The sequence below is a fragment of the Puccinia triticina genome, chromosome 6A, assembly GCF_026914185.1.
Source record: "Puccinia triticina chromosome 6A, complete sequence".
Lineage (NCBI taxonomy): Eukaryota > Fungi > Basidiomycota > Pucciniomycetes > Pucciniales > Pucciniaceae > Puccinia > Puccinia triticina.
In genome coordinates, this window is record NC_070563.1 from 373,241 (window position 1) to 391,450 (window position 18,210).

General features: G+C 47.0%; 4 protein-coding genes across 4 annotated transcripts; 3 read left to right on the forward strand and 1 right to left on the reverse strand.

The window, feature by feature from the left end:
* Positions 1 to 2,248: 2,248 nt before the first annotated feature.
* PtA15_6A34 (uncharacterized protein) lies at positions 2,249 to 6,360 on the reverse strand (the record flags this gene model as incomplete). The annotated part of the gene is made up of 7 exons (XM_053170045.1): positions 2,249 to 3,131; positions 3,242 to 3,488; positions 3,573 to 3,840; positions 3,917 to 4,059; positions 4,134 to 5,089; positions 5,159 to 6,189; positions 6,265 to 6,360. 7 exons carry the CDS (start codon positions 6,358 to 6,360, stop codon positions 2,249 to 2,251), a joined length of 3,624 nt encoding a protein of 1,207 aa, XP_053020961.1.
* A 1,027-nt stretch (positions 6,361 to 7,387) lies between these two features.
* On the forward strand, positions 7,388 to 8,445 carry PtA15_6A35 (uncharacterized protein; the record flags this gene model as incomplete). Its single annotated transcript, XM_053170056.1, has 2 exons — positions 7,388 to 7,601; positions 7,706 to 8,445. 2 exons carry the CDS (start codon positions 7,388 to 7,390, stop codon positions 8,443 to 8,445), a joined length of 954 nt encoding a protein of 317 aa, XP_053020962.1.
* A 621-nt stretch (positions 8,446 to 9,066) lies between these two features.
* On the forward strand, positions 9,067 to 10,171 carry PtA15_6A36 (uncharacterized protein; the record flags this gene model as incomplete). Its single annotated transcript, XM_053170067.1, has 5 exons — positions 9,067 to 9,174; positions 9,340 to 9,368; positions 9,546 to 9,721; positions 9,807 to 9,862; positions 9,998 to 10,171. 5 exons carry the CDS (start codon positions 9,067 to 9,069, stop codon positions 10,169 to 10,171), a joined length of 543 nt encoding a protein of 180 aa, XP_053020963.1.
* Positions 10,172 to 11,215: 1,044 nt separating this feature from the next.
* On the forward strand, positions 11,216 to 14,945 carry PtA15_6A37 (uncharacterized protein; the record flags this gene model as incomplete). Its single annotated transcript, XM_053170078.1, has 11 exons — positions 11,216 to 11,342; positions 11,983 to 12,008; positions 12,083 to 12,340; positions 12,417 to 12,462; positions 12,532 to 13,428; positions 13,497 to 13,583; positions 13,663 to 13,691; positions 13,761 to 14,103; positions 14,163 to 14,540; positions 14,602 to 14,815; positions 14,894 to 14,945. 11 exons carry the CDS (start codon positions 11,216 to 11,218, stop codon positions 14,943 to 14,945), a joined length of 2,457 nt encoding a protein of 818 aa, XP_053020964.1.
* Between the last annotated feature and the right edge of the window lie 3,265 nt (positions 14,946 to 18,210).

An 18,210-nucleotide genomic window follows, 5' to 3' on the forward strand; every position in this document is an offset into this window, starting at 1 on the left:
AATCTGAGGAGTTTGGAGTGAAAAACATCCTTGATATTCTTGTTGTTGATTTGTAAATCCTTTATGGACTTCTTGTCCTGTCGAGCTTGCGCCTTCAAAAGGGTAATGGAAGCTGCTTGATCCTGAAGTCAAGAAGATTGTGCTGAGTTATCAACTTGTAAATCTGACAAAAGCGCCCCAACATCTTCATCATTCTGCCCCATCGCACCTGGACCGGTGCCACTTGGTCCTGCAACTGGAATATCGATGCCAGGAATAGGTAAATTGACTCCGGGAATTGGTTGTGGTGAGAAATTGATAAATGAAGGGGAGTTGTGGTTGAACAGAGATGGAGAATGGTTGGAAAAGAAGGGGGAACTCTGAGAGTGGATTGGAATCGGACCGGCTATTGGAGGTTGAGCTGGAGGAGAGGGAGTAAATCTTGGAGAAATTCTGACTGGAGTTATTGGGGAGATGACAGAAGGTTCTGACATGCTGAAAAATCTTATAATATGTATATGTATAACTTTATTCTTGATGATCAATATATAATTGTGAGGACTTGGCTATTACCCAGTTCACTATGTAAGCTTATGTAAGGCTATGAAACTATCCAAGAGGATAGTTTGCCGGTGCTTGAGTAATAACTAAGATTATAGTTCTTATGTGATTGCAATAGAATAAGGATTCACAATGATAATGATGTTTTTACCAAGCTATTGAGATTTTCTCGGATAAACAACAATGATAGTGATGGATGACATTGAGATGAAAAAGAATATATTGATGGAGAAATGAAAGGAAAGGAAAAGGGAAAACACAATGGATGAACGGAAAGACAACCAAGAGAATCCAGAATGAACCAACAAATATCGTGAAAGGAAACACGTCATAATGACTATGATCCTGTTAATTAATCCACCACCAAGATTAATAATCTAAAAGTGCATGACACCAGAATTGGCAACCGCCATAAGCCAGATGAATAAGGGAATAAGGCCCCAATTATAAACACTTTTTTGAGATATTTTTGAAAAGTTTTGGAAAATGAACTGAAAAGTATTTGAAAACAAAACAAAAACACAATGAAAACATTTTTTTTCCAAAAATGGTTCAAACACACCTCCTTATTTGAGTGCATCTGCAGTATTTTTGAAATTAAAGATTTCAAAAAAAAGTTCAATTTCTTTTTTGGGCAAGTTCAAAAACTTTTCAAAAATATCTCAAAAAAGTGTTTATAGTTGGGGCCTAAGCTTCCGCCAACCAGTAACAAAGAACAGGTTGTTACAGATGGAAGTTCATCTCCAGGTACATACAGCCTATGGAGGTGGTAGGTTCTCTGTCCGACTCTCAGTACACTTCTCCCCAAGCGGCCAATTCTGTGGAAGGTGATTGGGCAAACCCCCATTTTGTCTTTAGTCCATTGTTGGCCAGAAAGGGATGTGAGTGGCATGGACTTGCACATGAAGGCCCTGGTGAAATAATACCACGCCAAAGCATCCATGGTGGGATTGCTCGCGGGTATGAATTTACAACTCCTTGTTGTTGGCAAGTCTCCTTGAACCAAGAGGGGGGTGATAGGGGTGGACCTTGTCATGTATATTTGAGGTTTAACATGTATACATACACATCGAGAAAGATGGATTTTTGTTTGTATTTGAAACTTCGAGCACAACATCTTTAACCATTCAGATTGACAGTAGACAGAGAGAAAGAGGGATGAAAAGAGAGAAAGAGCCCGAAAAAAAAGCCTGCGTTACCCACACCACACAACACAGCTACATAGTCCTTCTCCTACACAGTATGTACTACTATTAGTACGATTCCTACTCCTACTACGACCTGCACGACTGCTACTACTACTACAGAAAAAGACTTTGTCAAAGAAGTACAAGAAAAGAATGAATGAATACACAGAGTATGGATGGTCGTGTGTGGTTTTTATGGTCACCCTATCCTCTATACTCGCCCCTTTGGTTGTTGAGATGTATATTTGCAAATGTCGTGTCTATATTCGTATTATCTCGCGTGGTTAGATGCTGTGTTTTCTTGGGGAGTGAATGAGTTGAGGATGCAATGAAATGCTTTTTCAGTGTTTGGGAGAGCTTGTGCGTGTTGAGCGTTTTGATACGATGAATTGACTGTCGGTGTACACTAAGAGTATCAGCATGTTTTTATTTTTTATTTTTGAAAAAGGAGGGAGGGGGAAACAGACGGCTAAAAAGGTAGGAGCAACAGAGGAAGCGAATAGGAGGGCATGTAGCTGATCTCAAACTTTGGAATGAGCTCTACGGTACCGGTTAGGAATAGGATTAGAGGGGTCGGAGGCGGCGGCGGCGGAGTTCAGGGATTGTCTGTTACTAGCAGCAACAGTAGTTGAAGATTCAAATTGGGAGCGCAAGCTACCGACGGAGGGTGCGCCTTTACTATGAGCGGGGCCGGATGGAAGCAGAGGGGGCGAGCCAGCGGGGTGAGCGAGTTTTCCGGCAGGGTTACGGGTCTTTGGGCTGCCGACGAGTCCTCGCTTCCGGTTGAGAGAGGCGCCGCCAGGCGAGATCTTCTCATGCGAGCTGAGCCGGTTAAGGTTTGCCTTGGCAGCCAGCGGGATGTCTTGCTCGTCGATCTCAGAAGATGATGCCCCCTCTCCATAAGAGGAGATAATCTCATTGGCCAGCGACGAATTGGTCATCGTTGGCGGGACAAACGGCAAATCGACGGGATTGTCGCCGCTTTGAGTCGGAGGAACAAACGGCGCATCTCGTGCCTCCTCGTCGTCGGATACTTCTAGCGGCTGACCGACTAGCGACTGCCCCGTCGGGTGCTGCTCTTGAACAGATGAAGTTTGGTCTGGAGACTGGATGGAAGTGACTTGGGCTGGTGGTGAGAATACCACTTCATTGACCACGACGGGCGGCGATTGGAGTGTTTTCTCTTCTTCCACCGACAGTTCATGCGTATTGATCTCTTTCGATAAACAATCCTCCTCGCTACTCTTTTTATTTGTCTTAGTTTCAACGGGCGAGTTTTCTGCTGTAGCTGGCACCGATCTTACAATCACTGATTGAGGTGATGTTGGACTTGCGACAACCCCTGACTTGGCGGCATTGATCGAGGCCTCAACCTGTGAAACTCTTCTGCGCTGATCGGCTAAGCTGTTCCAGGAAAAAAAGTACGCCAGGGATGGGTTTAGCAACGTATCGTTCAAAATACCTTATATGCAAATGCTTGGATTGAGGAAAGAGAAGGCAGGCGTGGGGCTCACATTTTTTGGGCCTTATTATCGGGGATAGAGCCTTCGATACCCAACTCACTCCTACGAATCCTCATGTCAGTCGGCCGGGTATTCTTCCTCTGCGGCTTCTTTCCAACCTCGTTTCCCATCATTTTGTTTCTCAATCCGATCGCAACGGGCAAGATCCGCTCATAATACTTGATCAGATCTACCACAAACAGCGGTTGGAATCGGTCACTGAGGGACACTGCAGTTTCTACCTTTGGTCTCAGGAGAGCTGGAAGGTACCCCGATTATTCCGATCAGCTCGCATCCTCATGAGCACTCTTACAGCAAAGCTCAAGAGAAAAGAAAAACTTACTTCGAGCAATTGATAGACCAAGTTTAGCAAGGTAAAGCTCGTCATCCTCTGAAGACTTGGTTGAAATGAACAAATTTCGTAGATGGGATATGACGGTGTCGATGACCATGAGATGGGGTTTTGGAAGTTTGCTCAACAGGGCAGCCAATACTTCTACTCGGACATCGACTGATCGAGTTTCGATGCCAGCCCTCTGAGGGTAAATTGCCTTGACATCATCGTATCTCGAGGAGTGGACAGGTGGTGGATCGAGCTCTAGAAGCCAGAGCTAAAGATCGATTTCCCATGCAGGGGTTAGTCAAAGCAATTATAGAGGCTAACATACGAAGGTCGAGAAAACTTACCTTGATCGTCGCAGCAATCAATGGAGGGTCAAAGGCCTCTAGTTGTTTGTCACTGACAGTGGACCTGTAGGGATCGTTCAACGCTTCTCGTAATTCATGAATCGCCTTCAAAGGGACCTCGTAGATCCACGTCATCCTTCGTTCTACTCAGATCAAATATCTCAGCAAAAAGGGAAGAGTTTTTTTTTCGTAATGGGGGCGAGGAGATAACACTGACCATCATCGTTGGCCAATCTAGGTAAGCCTTTCTCGAGAAGAGCTATCAAGCGTGTTAAGATAGGGGGTACATCGTTGAAATCTTCGGAGTAATCAACATGTTGGCAGTTATGCCACTTGCTCAAATCAATCCCGAAGTTAACTCTCGTTTCATGGCTTCGATAGCTGTGGAAAAGGACTGGCGAGGGTCTGAAGGGGCCGGTTCGATACCTTTCGACCAAGGCGGACACATCACCTTCGGGGGAGAAGCTTTCGTTCAGGACCACTGCATCCGCCGCCAACTTTTCCATCTTCGGATTCAGGGTGGCCAGAGCGGCATTAAAGCCCATGATGACAGCCTTGGCAGCCCTCAGCCGATCGAGCTCACATCGTTGCAAGAATTGGAAGTATTCCGATATCGTCTGTTCGAGCAGGAGTCGAGTGTGATCCAGGCGGTGCACACCGGTCGAGTAAGCCTTCTCGGCGGAGCGCGCCTCTCGACCGAGCCGTTCGGCCCGAGTCTCACCCGGCGATTCAGCCGAGATCGGCGTCGAGACGCCTACTGTCGCACTGAGCTCATTGATCCCCTTGGCAGCCTGACTGACTGCCGTTTGAAGGTATTTTCCCAGAGCAGATCCCGTCACAGTGGCCTGTTTATTCGCTGCCTCGAGTCCGTTGGGGCTAGTGGTCTGACTGCTCGGGGCAGCAAGCCGCGGGGAGCGAGATGGCGAATCGGTTAAGGAGGTTGATTTCAAGTGTCTTCTTTCCGGCAAGTCGGTCAGACTCTCTTCGAATCCACTTTCAGTGCTCAAACTGTGTAGGGTAAACGCCTCGGGTTTCCATACATAGAATGCATCATGAGACGCGATGAATTTGTTGCCGATCTCACCGATCAAGCGGAGAATGGATAACTGCTGTGAAAGCTCTCGACAGAATTCGATTGCTCGATCGGGATCTCCATTTAATTCAGACAGGTTACTATGTAGGATTGACAAGGACAAAAATGAGTGATGTGAATCGATGTAGATATAGTGCGAGATTGCTTACTTTTTGAAGAAAATGACTAGATCTTCACCCGAGTGAGCGCCCTGATAGGTTCCAAGTAAGGGGACCTTGATACTCTGCTTGAAAATCGTGTCACGAGCCTTTTGGAAGAGTTGGCTCCATTGGATTGGTGGTTTGACCACCCCAGCAATATTTAATAAAGTACTACTCTGTATACTTTTCGCGGGCGCAGTCATGTGTTTTTCCTCCTTCGATTTACCCTTTTCAGGGTTCGGGTGCGATTGGCTGGAGTCGATTGCGCTGGGTGATTGGGGCAACGGCTTCTCGCCGGCGGCAGAGGGCGGAGAGTTGTTTGATTTTGTTTTCTCGTGGGTTGTTTGATGATCTGATTCGCTCAAGCTCTGAGCTTTGAAGCCCAGTCTACCATCCTGGATCCTCATCTTTTGTGTGACGGCCCGACTGAGACCGATGGCTTGTTCGCTGACGAGTTTGCTGATTTGGCCGTAAGTTTCTCTTGGGGAGGCGGCAGATTCAGAGAGGGTGTGTTCGCTTGTGCGGCTGAGGAGCTGCTCCTTGGAGGGGAATCCCTGGTGATGGTTCATCCCACCGGCTGGCGAGAAGCGGGAGTCCTCCTCGGCTTCATCGGCCTCCTGGGTCTTGCTGTCATAAATCTCCTTGAGTTTGACCACCTCCTTGGCCTGTTTCTCCCATCTGGACAGGATGAGTTCGACCCGATCGATCGCTTTGGTGATCCGTTCCTGATGGTCTCGGGACCAAGTCTCGAAGGGCCCGATGACGAGTCGATCGAGCTGGAGGGCCAGTCTGGCATGGGCATCTGCCAGATCGGTCTGGCTCGAGCGCAGCTGCTTGTAGACTGATAGGAACGAGGCTCCGTCATCAAAGCCGAAGCCTTCGGGGTCTATTGGGGTCGGGGTGCGAAGCTCGTGCGCATAAGCTCTCTCGAATGATTCTCGTTTGCGGATGAAGGCTATCAGCTCTTGTGATTCTTTGAGCCCAGCATTGATTTTCTCGAACAGGATCGTCGCTCCACGTCGGTAGTCAGAAGTCCAGAACTGTTCTCAAAAGAAACCACCACTCCAATCAGTGTCAATGACTTGACGCAGTAGAGCAGTGCTTGGAGCACGAACCCATCGATCGAAGGTGGCCGGCATCTTTGGGTTGGGCGGTGGTGGTGAGCCTGTTGCTGGTAAGCCTGGCTCTGCTGGGGCTGCTGTCGATGCCATGTTTCCAGATTCCTTGGAGCGTCAGCCTGGTCCTGACTGAGCGGAAGGGATGCGGGTGGGGTGGTGGCTTGGGTGGGCCTGGGTCTGGGTGGCTGGCGCTGGCGAGTGGGGTGTTCTCGCCCCCCGTGTCCCCCGAATAGCTGCGCCAGGAGAGAGCACAACCCACTTCGCCAATCCATCGTCACTGCCCCCCACATACATACATACATAAAATGTGTGCGTTCTCTTTTGGAGTGGTTGACGACCACTCCACCTCCGTCATAATCATGGCCTCGAGATGTGAATTGGAAACTTGTCGCAGGCCTCCCCAGAAATATACCCCTTTAAAGCATACATGCGCGGCACCTTGGCCAGTTTTAAGGTCACCTTCTCAACATGCACTACCATTGAACCATTGGGAAGAGGCACTGAAGAGCAACCTTCCAGGTTTTTTTGCAAAAACTTGCTCGTGTAATGGAGACTCAAAGCTGATCACTGTGGCCAATGCCAAAGGTCCTAATGATTCAAATATGTTATAGATGAACATGCCCGATACAAGGTCTTGTGACATGATAATCTATAGTAATTTCTCAACTCTTCATGTTTCTAAAAAAACTATATGTAGTGAGATTGACCATTTTTTGACCGCGCGAGGAGAGAGCTGTTTTTCTTTCAAAAAAGACACTCCTTGGGATTATCATCAGTGACAGTATGTATAAGTTGGTCTGCGGTCACATAAAATAAGGCTTGCACTTTTCCTTGTGATGCATAAACTTGACAATCTGTAATTATGTAAATATTTCATTTGAGTGAGTCTGACTCAACTGTCACTTCAGGGCTGATCAGGGTGTTTCTTGGCTTGTCCCACCACCGATCGGTATCCCCGGAGCCCCCCGCATATATTATGTGCACACACTGCACAGACCACACCAGACTGCGCTGGGTCAGGCTGAGTCCGGACCAGAGCCACCTTTGTCACCTCCCCTCATCCACACTAAAACCGTAAACCGCTCCACGCCTCCAACTTCACAGTCCACCGATTCGCGAAATGGTTACTGGGCAGCTGACTCGCTCGGAAGCTGAAGCAGCACTCAAACGTCTCCAAGGGCTGCGCGATGACTGGGCTAAACAGAGGACTCGTTGGTCCGAACATCATCAGAAGGCCGCCGATATCAAGGCTCTCCAGCGCAATCCTAGCGCCCCTTTGGTCTATACCGTCGAGGCTTGTTGTAATCAAATGGGGGTGGCTACGATCCGTTTTAGTTGAGTTTGGGAAGAAACAAATGACGAACAAACAACACAAGAGTTTAGTTAATGGTCGATGAAGCTAATTTTATCTACTCCTTTTTATTGGATATTTATGCAGATGAATTGGAGCGACTCATTCAGGACTTTAGATCGTGCGCGCTCTACCTAGTCCATCTACCCGTACCAGAAGGACCAGATGCATCCTTTCGCTCAGCCTTGCCGGATCTCTGGAGCATACCGCATGCAGCACCTGGGACGACCGCGGTAGCCTTACCTGGACAGGTTGCAGGCTTCTCGGGCGAAATGGTACCGGTGACCAGTGTCCAAGGTCTCAGCGATCAGATCATCATGAACAATCCCTCTTATCAGAACGGTGGATCGGGGGGGTTCTACAACAACAACAACCAGATGGTCGGCAATCTCCCCCAGATGCAGTACCCTCAACAGCAAAACCAACAACAGATGCAACTCACCGGTTTCCAGCCCAGCGGCGGATTCCAAGCCCAACAGCATACCGGCTTTCAACCCCAGCCAAATTTCCAGATGCAAATTAACAACCAGATGGGATTCCAGCATCAACGCCAGCTCTCTCCGTTCGGAAGCCAACCACAGCCACTGACGCCTCAGCATACTCAGATGCTATACAACCAACAGACCAATCTTCACCAGCAATCTGCCGACCAGGCCCGGGTCAATGCCTTCTCCGCTAACGTCTTCCAACAACAGGCCGGCTTCTCCGCTCAGACTAATCCTAACCAAAACCAGAACTTCTCGTCTTCCCCCCTCAATCCATTCAATCCCAACGCTCCCCATGGCGCTGTCGTAGATGCCAGTCAGCGATACCCTGCTGTCCAATAATCTCACTCTTTGTTAGCTTGCGCATGTTCTTACCCTTCAACGCCCCCCAGTCGCACCTAGATCTTATGTTTGTCTAAGAACGGATTGTTATGTAGATTTTTTTTCTGTACCTTGTACTTCTGAGTAGCAGGGCTCACTACCCGTGTTGAAATCTCTAGATTACTATCATTTGCCGCAGGTCAAATCCTTTTTTTCCCCTCTCGCCATTTGATCGCATTCCATGAAATAAACGCATGAACTATAGGCCCAATTTTCAGTGACGGCTGAGATAGCCAAGTAATTTGGCGTCATACATACTTGGTTATCTTCAGCACCAGAACGGGAATACCCGGAGACACGACCACTCGCAGTGCAACATAAATACAAATAAATATGTAAATATGTAATTGTCGGGAGGAAATGGATCGAAGAAGTTTCGAGTTTCGGGGGTGTGTCTACACTCGATACGTCAAACCGTACCCGACTCCGGGCCGAGCTTAACAAAGCCTCTCGAACGGGGGTCGGGAGGCCGGCCCTTCGGGCCCCCCTAGCGTAGGCGTGAGGGAGGGACTTTCCGGGCTGGTCCCTGGAAACAAATTCTGTCCAGACTCAACCGGTGCAACGACGGGCAGCTCAGAAGGGATGGCAGACCAGGACAAGATTTCGTTCAGGGCCTATGATGGCGAGAGCGATGATCTGAATGAGATCATCAACCTGATGGAGTCTGAACTCAGCGAACCTTATATCATCGTTGAGCCCACCTTTTTCTTTTTCTGCCTGATCGATCCTTCTTCCTCGAAACAGAATCCTTTTCGCTCAGATTCAATACATGATACCCGGATAGTTGATCCATTTTTTCCCGTTTATCATCCGTCAACACGGTCACGGATTGGTTTTCGGATGGCGGTTTCCTAGTACACATATCGATATTTTTTAACTGGCTGGTAGGTTAATAAGCCTTGAATCATGCCTTCTTCAAAAGATACCAGCTTGCATGAAGATCAGACCTAAGCAAAATGAACTTGACGTTCTGACTTGGTTCCTCTCTTGTTTCATTGGCTCATTTGAATTTATCTGCTCGTTGCGACCGATGGGAACGGATGAATTTTGGAAAAGATTAGGCCGCAGCTATGTTTTCTATGTTTTTCACAAACGCATGATAAAGGTGAAGAGCCGGGACATCCTCCTCAGGCGATTGGTGCGATAGTGTGCAAGCAGGACGTCCATCGTGGTAAGCTCAATAGAGGTTACATAGCCATGTTAACAACTAAGAAAGAAGCACGGAAGAAGGGGATCGGTAAGTGTGCTTGATATCGATACTTACCGTCGGTTCAGCTCAGTATTCTTAGAATGTATATATTTACCTCTCCTTTCCTTTCCAGCTCGTGAATTGGTCCAGATGGCAATGCAACGTATGATCGCAGATGGTGCCCAAGAAGTCAGTATATTTTCCACTTAGCTATCCATAGATTCCTTTGAGCAATGCGGTTCTTAAGCGCAGATAAAAATGAGTCTGATTGTTGAACTAATCAAATTTATCAATTGAATCCGGGCGGGTTTTTTGATCTATTAGATTGTACTGGAAACTGAATACGATAACGCAGCTGCCCTAGCATTTTACCAGAAGCTTGGATTCATCAGAGAGAAGAGGTTATGTGCATTTTACTTGAATCACAAGGATGCCTTCCGACTAGTATATCCGATCCCCATGTGTCCTGAAAATCAAGAGGAAGATCCTTACAGCTAAATGCGTAGAAGACTGTGTATTGCTCCTAATAATGTTTCTTGGGAGTTATTGTATCTTAACGTGCTGGATGGCGGACCTTGTATTCTTATTCAAGCCTTCTTTGGCACTTTAACAAGTGTGGGATGATGGGGTTTGGTTGCATACTTTGGACTGGTCGGCCTTTTTTTTTAATTTGTGAGGATAGGATGGGTAGATCAGTTTGCCCGGGCCAATCACGGTCTTTGGTGTTGAAGAGTCAAAAAAGGCACCAAGAGCCAAAGCTTCCAGGCGGCTGGCACTTTGCTCACAAGCCCCCCTGTCCTCTTCAGAGGCTCGGTAGGTACAAGCTGTACCCACTCGCCCAGCAAGAATCCTCCTTGGCCGGTCGGTACCGGCTGTGCCTGCTTGCCGAGGAGGAGGCCTCGTCCCACCGGCGGAGGAAAAAATGTGCTTCCTGCCCAGTGGGTACAATTGTACCAGCTCGCCAAGGACTCAGGAGGACCCCTCCTCAGCTCCGCCGGTAGGTTCTGTGGTGTATATAGGTTCAGAGGCCGGACCTGTGCTCACCGGCAGCCCCCGCCTGTCATGTATGTATGTGGTCCATCCGCGTCCAGCGAAGGGATCGGGGCATCTCATGCCGACTGATCGATGAATTTTTGATGTGTGGACGGGGATGAACCGTGAACGTTGATCCACATCTTCGATAGACCTGGATCATCTTGGAGGCGTCCTTCAGTCCGACAAGGCAATAGAGTCACAGGCAGAAAGACGCATATGTAGCATCTCAACCCAGAAGCTGGCAGGAGGAAACAACACATATAATAACCAGTGCTCCTCTGGCTTAGTCTCATAGCTCTCGCACTTGATTTCACAAATTGATTTTGAGAGGAAAGCCTTCCTGATTGTTTCCGGTTGGACTTTCTGTTTACCTTTACCTGCATCTTCTATCGGGAAAGCCTTGCGTTGATCGTTGGCAATCTTGGAATACAGTCAACTTTTTAATTTCCTGTCGCTTCAGTCATCATAACCAGCCCTTTACCAGCACTCCCGACAAAACTTTCCAGAATGCAAGAGAATACCCCAGTCAAAGCCGCCCGAAACTTTGACAAAACCTTCGAAGAAGAAAAAGCGGCGACGAAATGTTTAGTCGACATGAAGACCATCCAGCTAAATGCTGAAGATCTTTACGATCGTGAAAAGGTGGACCTCGAACAAGTAGAGCTCGAAGACGTGTGGCAGCTGTTGCAGTGAGTACACACATAAATCTGCTGTGATTACAATGTAGCAATCGCTGACGAGCTGCCTTCTACACTCCTAGAACAAGCGAAAATGGCCTGGATGCCGCTGAAGTCGAACGACGACGTGAAATATTTGGTCCCAATCGTTTGGAGGAAAAATCAGTTAATCCTTTCTTGCAGTTCTTAAGCTTTATGTGGAAGTAAGTTTGGCACTTCCAGTCATCCAACAGGCCTGAGCTTCCACTAAAAATGTAACGATCTTTGTATTAGCCCGTTGTCGTGGGTCATGGAAGGCGCAGCAGTAGTCTCGATTGCGCTCTCCAACGGAGAAAATCGCCCTCCGGATTGGCAGGACTTTGTTGGTATTATGGCCTTGCTTCTCATTGTAAGCCTGCATTCCCAGTGCTGTGATTGAACAGCGATATTTTAACTGCAAGTCTTGTCTGAACTTCTTGTCCAAAAAGAACTCCGGCATTGGGTACTACGAAGAAAGATCCGCAGGGAATGCAGTCAAAGCCCTCATGGATTCTCTTGCACCGAAAGCGAAGGCGCGGCGCAACGGGAGCTGGTCGGAGATTGACTCAGCTGATTTAGTCCCTGGTGATATTGTTGCTTTCAAGGTGGGTTTAGTCTTTCGGCCGGACTAATGGTATAACTTTTTGCCAAGTTTTCTGATTGTCATCTTTTTTTCCAGATCGGTGATGTGGTGCCCGGAGATTGCCGCCTGTACGACGCAATTAACGTTAGCATCGACCAAGCAGCATTGACCGGCGAATCACTCCCAATTTCCAAGTCAGTCGGCGATCAATGTTTTTCGGGATCTATCTGCAAGCAGGGCGAGGCCGAGGGTATTGTTAGTGCTACTGGTGCCAACACATTTTTCGGACGGGCAGCCACCCTTGTTGGTGCAGAAAACGATTCTACCGGACACATGCAAGCAGTTTTGGCCAAGGTGATTCGACACTCTTTTGTGACTTGCACCAAAAAAGCCGAGGACTGATTTTTTTCTCCCTTTCTCATTTGTCCAGATTGGTGGCTTCTGTCTGGTCTCAATCGGCATTGCCATTGCACTCGGTGAGTGACATTCATATTTTCTTGAGTTGCAGGCCAAACCACTGATTTTCCGGTCTTGGTATTCTACAGAGCTCATTGTTCTTTATGGGGCTTTCCGCTACTCTTACCGCCGGGGTTTGGACAATATACTCGTTTTGCTCATTGGCGGTATCCCAATCGCTATGCCCACCGTTTTATCGGTCACTCTTGCTGTCGGCGCTCAACAGCTCGCCAAGTACAAGGCCATTGTCACCCGTATAACCGCCATCGAAGAGCTTGCAGGTGTCACTATCCTGTGTTCTGACAAGACTGGTACTCTCACCACAAACAAGCTCACAATCGACAAATCAACCATCAAAACATACTCGGATGTTGGACCGGAAGATGTCTGTGTTCTGGCCTCATACGCTTCCCGGGTTGAAAACCAGGATGCTATCGATGGCTGCGTGGTCGGGACCGTTGGCGCCGATGTTGCACGTCGAGGGATCAGGCTAGTTGACTTCAAACCGTTCGATCCTGTGTCAAAGCGAACCGAAATCACATACATCGATGCTGCTACGGGTGAAATGCGCCGAGTTAGCAAGGGTATGACCGGAAAGATAATGGAACTTTGTACCTACAACAAGACCGAGGAGATTGAACGCCAGCTCGAAGCTGATGTTGAAGAATTTGCCCGTCGAGGTTTGCGAGCCCTAGCAGTTGCTTACGAAGATGTTCCCAGTGGCAATGCCGATGGACCTGGAAGTGGATTCCAACTGATTGGTCTGTTATCTATCTTTGACCCACCCCGAGACGACACCAAACAAACAATCGACGATGCTGTGAGCTTGGGACTTAAGGTTAAGATGGTCACCGGTGATCAGCTTGCTATTGCAAAGGAAACCGGTCGACGCTTAGGCCTGGGTGACAACATGTTTGCCTCCAAGGTTCTCAAAGAGGGACCTCCACCTGGAAGCAAATTTTCTTCTGTTGACAACATGATTCTCGGTGTGTCTTGATTGATATAAGTGGCCTTGAAGACGAACTGCTAACCAATCGAGCTGGTTTTGATACAGATGCTGATGGATTTGCCGGAGTTTACCCCGAACACAAGTATGAAATTGTCAAAAAACTGCAGAGCTTGGGCCACATGGTTGCGATGAGTAAGTGGTCGTGATTCATCCATCAATTGTTAGCAGATTGTCTTACAGAACTTCTCATCAATCTCTCATTTATCTGTAGCTGGTGACGGTGCCAACGATGCTCCTGCTGTAAGTCTAGATTATACGCTATGTGCTGTTTTAAAACCAGTCGTTGATTTGTTTGTACTGTTTGACTAGCTTGCCCGTGCCAATGTAGGAATCGCAGTGGAAGGAGCTACTGATGCCGCCAGAGGAGCCGCAGACATTGTCCTCACTGAGCCCGGTCTATCGACCATCGTTCACGCCATCCGACAGTCGCGAATTGTCTTCCAGCGAATGAGGAATTACTCGATCTATGCCTGTGCTGTTACCATCCGTATAGTTGTTGGCTTCGCCATCATGGCCTTCGCCTTCCAATTTGATTTCCCCCCCTTCATGGTCTTGGTTATTGCTATCCTGAACGACGGAACTGTCATGACCATTTCACTTGATCGTGTCTTGCCCAACAACGAGCCTGATCACTGGGACTTGGCTGAGATCTGTGAGTAATATTGTTTCATGTGATCCTTGCCTTTGCTGAATTTTTGGCCGTGATCACAGTTACATACGCCGTCGCATATGGGCTTCACCTTGCTTTGTCAACAATTCTTTTGTTTGTGGTCATCGTCAACACAACATTCTTTGAGGATAACTTCGGCCTATCTCCTCTGAAGGATGCCAATGACCCTCAGTTGCACATGGTTATCTACCTTCAAGTGGCTATCATCTCCCAAGCTCTGATCTTCGTTACCCGGTCTCACAGTTGGTTTTTTATGGAGCGACCATCTTTGGCATTATTGGGCGCTTTTTGCATCGCGCAAACTGTTGCTTCCCTGTTGGCCGTCTTTGGAACGATGGAGTTCTCGGCAGTCCAGGCCATTCCAGTGTCCTGGGTCGTTGTTGCATGGGTTTGGAATTTAGTCTGGTTCCTCCCAATGGGTAAGTGAAAACCACCTTATCGCAAACCCTCAACAGAGTACTTACTAGTATAATCTATTAGACCTGATCAAATTTGCCACCCGAGCTGTACTCAAGAAGTACCGATCTCGCCAAGTCAAACTTGCGGTGACTGAGCTGACTCCGGCAGCCCGTCAATCTACCACCGGGTCCCTCTACAACAATAAAATGAGTTTCATTCAACGCGCCGAACAGTCCCAAAGCTTACGAAGATCTGTTCACGGTCAAGTCCGCACAAACGAGCGCGATCTACGCAGGTGAGAACATAACCACTCTTCCCTTGCTTTACATGATGACCTTTGCTACCTTTACTAAATTGTTGCTCTCACTTTTAGATTCTCTTCGGCTCAAGTCATCACCACTGGGGCTGCTCTCAAGCGCGCTTAAAGCATCTGGCCATCGCGCATCTCTTATTTCCTCATATGCCTCAGGAAATTCCAGTCCACATGTGTATCAAATCAAGCATCACTCGTTTGTATCCTGTGTACCAATCATTTGTAGAATTTGATATTGTTATTTATTTTTGCCATTGAGATAACACCGACTTTCAAAGGTTGATCTTTTTGAGTCAATAAAAACAGCCCATAAAAACAAAAATCGAGTTAAAGTTTGCAACTGCTGGGACGATGAGAAGAGTTTGTATTGAAGGATTCGATTATCCTTGTGACATTTCGAGACTGTTGATGTATGATTTTGATAGTTGGGTCAGTATCATACAAGTCATACCAACCAGGTGGCTATGTAGAAGAAAAAAGAAAAGTCAGCTTTTTAAAAAGGTATCACTTAAGATAAATTGGATTGAATGTAAAACATCACTTACCTCGTGTGGAGGGTCCCCTGGATGAACAAAAGATGGTCAGATTGAGCTCCTATGTACCACAGCAGCAAAAAAAAAAAAGAGAAATCCTCACCAGCCCAAGCTTGATTGAAGTGATTCCTCGCATCCGTTGGTCTCCATATTCCGCCGTATGCCCATGGCCTATGTGGCACATAGCAAAATTAAAGATTAAAAAAAACCTCAGCCCATACCCACAAAAATACACAGGTGTTTGACGTAGATCCGCAGAAAAACTTGCCCAGTTCCATGCCATCCTTCACCCCTCTCGAAATAGTTGACTACCTTCGATATGACTGTCAGGAAGAAATCATCCTTGTGAGTCGTTGTAGCAGTCGAGCTAATTCCAATCATGGAATTATACAGGAAGAGAGTATTCAAAAGCGATTAACACGCTCTATCAGTTGGTATTTCACCAGAAAGAATACATTCAACGGAGATGCTCAACTCGTAAAGATAGTGCGTTTTAGGAGCTCCTTTTTTGACGTTGAGCCAGTTATCCCTCGCCATTCCAAACTCTTCCAACACCAGCGGCTACGTAAGATTAATAAACACACATTATGAGTCAAGCATAAGCAAGATACCTTGAGAAATTGCTATAACTCAGGAATCTCCGAAGGTATATACCTTTTTAAGGTCAAGGGTCCATTTACTCAAATTCCTTAGATAACCATCAGCAAAACGCTTTGCCGCTTTCAAACTCTTATCAGTGGGGTCCAGTGGATCGTAAACACCCTTTGGGAATTACCGCATGAGTGAGCAAGAAATATATTATAAGTTGCTGACAAGAGAATCGGCAAATTACCCAGTTCTGAACCCAGAGATGACTGCAGTAGTGAAATGATGTACGCAGAAAGAAAACCATTTGGACCCGGTCCTTAAGTTCATTCCATTCAATAATAGAAATGAGAAACTGAAGCACTAACCCGCAAGTGTAATCTACCGAATGTGGTGCATGGACACGTTTGAACCACCATTCACCATTTTTGCCTTCAAAGCCAACAGTAACCAGATGATTTGGCGCGATGGACTTGATGTAAGCTGATGTATCTTCAACCCTGAATATCACCCAAAGTCTATCAGTACTCTCTTTCCAGTTAATGAATGTTTAAGATATGCAAACCATTCTACCGGTGGGTCCTGTGGCTCGTTCGTCAACTCCCATGTCATAATGGTTGGGTCGTCTTTGTATACGATGCCACTGATTGTGTTCTTTCGGTTGACGACGGTATGGATGTGATTTTTGAACCAAGTTTGAGTGAGATTGGTTATTGAACTATCATTACTGAAAACAAACGCGTCACGACGTTCCGAAAGGACGAAAATTGAATGTTAGACCAACTGAAAGTTCAAACTAACGGATTTTGCAAAGCTCACTAAAACCTTCCGGCATAGCCATTGAATCCGTCCCAATTTCCGGTGGCCGGGTCATACTTTCCATGCGTGCCATTATTGCTCCAATTGCCATAAGGTGAATTCAAGCTTGGATCCCAACTGGGAACATATACACAACAAGCATACCCTCGATCAATCGATCAATTCTAAATTCTTGCTGGTATGAGGAGCGGCTAAGGAAGGAATCATAAAATCACCGGCCAAAATACTTACGAACTGGTATATGGTATCCGAGAATTGTTTGTTGCCCAACTGACATATTGAGCATAGCCGCCGCTCCAATGCCAAAAGTTGTTCAAGGTCATGACGACTGAAATTTTATATTTCGAAAACTCTGCCAAAGCTCGATCAAGTCCAACAAACATTTTTTCGTCATCTGCATTTACAGAATTAGAAGAAATTGTTAAATCAACTCCGTTTCAAGGAAGAAGATCCGGATCCATCGTTATTTTAAAAGAGTTTTGAGTAAACACTGACATTTTCCGGGAGCATGCATGAGTGCGGGGTACATTCTGTAAGGAGGATGACCAGAAGCTTCTAAAGCTGCCATCTGTTATCATGACCATGATTGCCATCCGAGATACGCGTCAAAGTAAGAAGGATTCGTCAAGTATTTCAAAAAATCCCTTGTGTGCTTACTATTCTGACATTGTTGACTCCCATCTCAGCTAGCTGTTTCACCTCGATTTTGAACCTCGTCAAGTTACCGCCGACCGTGCCGCCAGCAGCCAGATTCCTACAAAATTAAATATTTAAACATTCAGATCAAGCAAGTTTAACCCACATGCCATCACACGCGCTTGCACAAGCTCATCATGTCTTATCTGATTTGGCCGCGAGAAGGAAGTACATTTAAACTCACATTGCGCTCCAATAGTTCATAGAAACCAGATAATGTCGGGAACAGCCTTTGAAAAACAATCCATTTTCTACAGTGATGAATTGGCGGTTTGAGTCTGGAATGCCAATTGCCGGCTTGAAGACTGAGAGAACGAAAGCTAGCAGTGTGTTAAAAACTAGCCAGTCAACCAGAAGAGCCATCCTGTTGTCGCTGGCAATCTGAGAAGAGTACTGAGCACCAGAGTGTGGAGTCGAGGCACATGTAAGTGCGTCACTTCAACTGATCTTGATCAGATATCCCCGCTCGGGAAATCCAGGCCGTCCATCATGTGTATTATATAAAAACGGTGGATTAGGGGTCCATAAACAAGTTTTGTGCGGGCTGTGTCGACTACCAACAATTGATTGGGGAAGCTTATTTGACACTGACTGCGCTGACCCCACCTGTGGCCACTGGTTGAAGCACGTCGATATGCTTTTGGCGACCATTACATATTTCGGTTTGACCGCCTGCAAGGGAGGACCATCGCTTGACGGTCGTCGATTCTCCAGAAAGCAGACTGAAGAATTACTGGAAGGAAT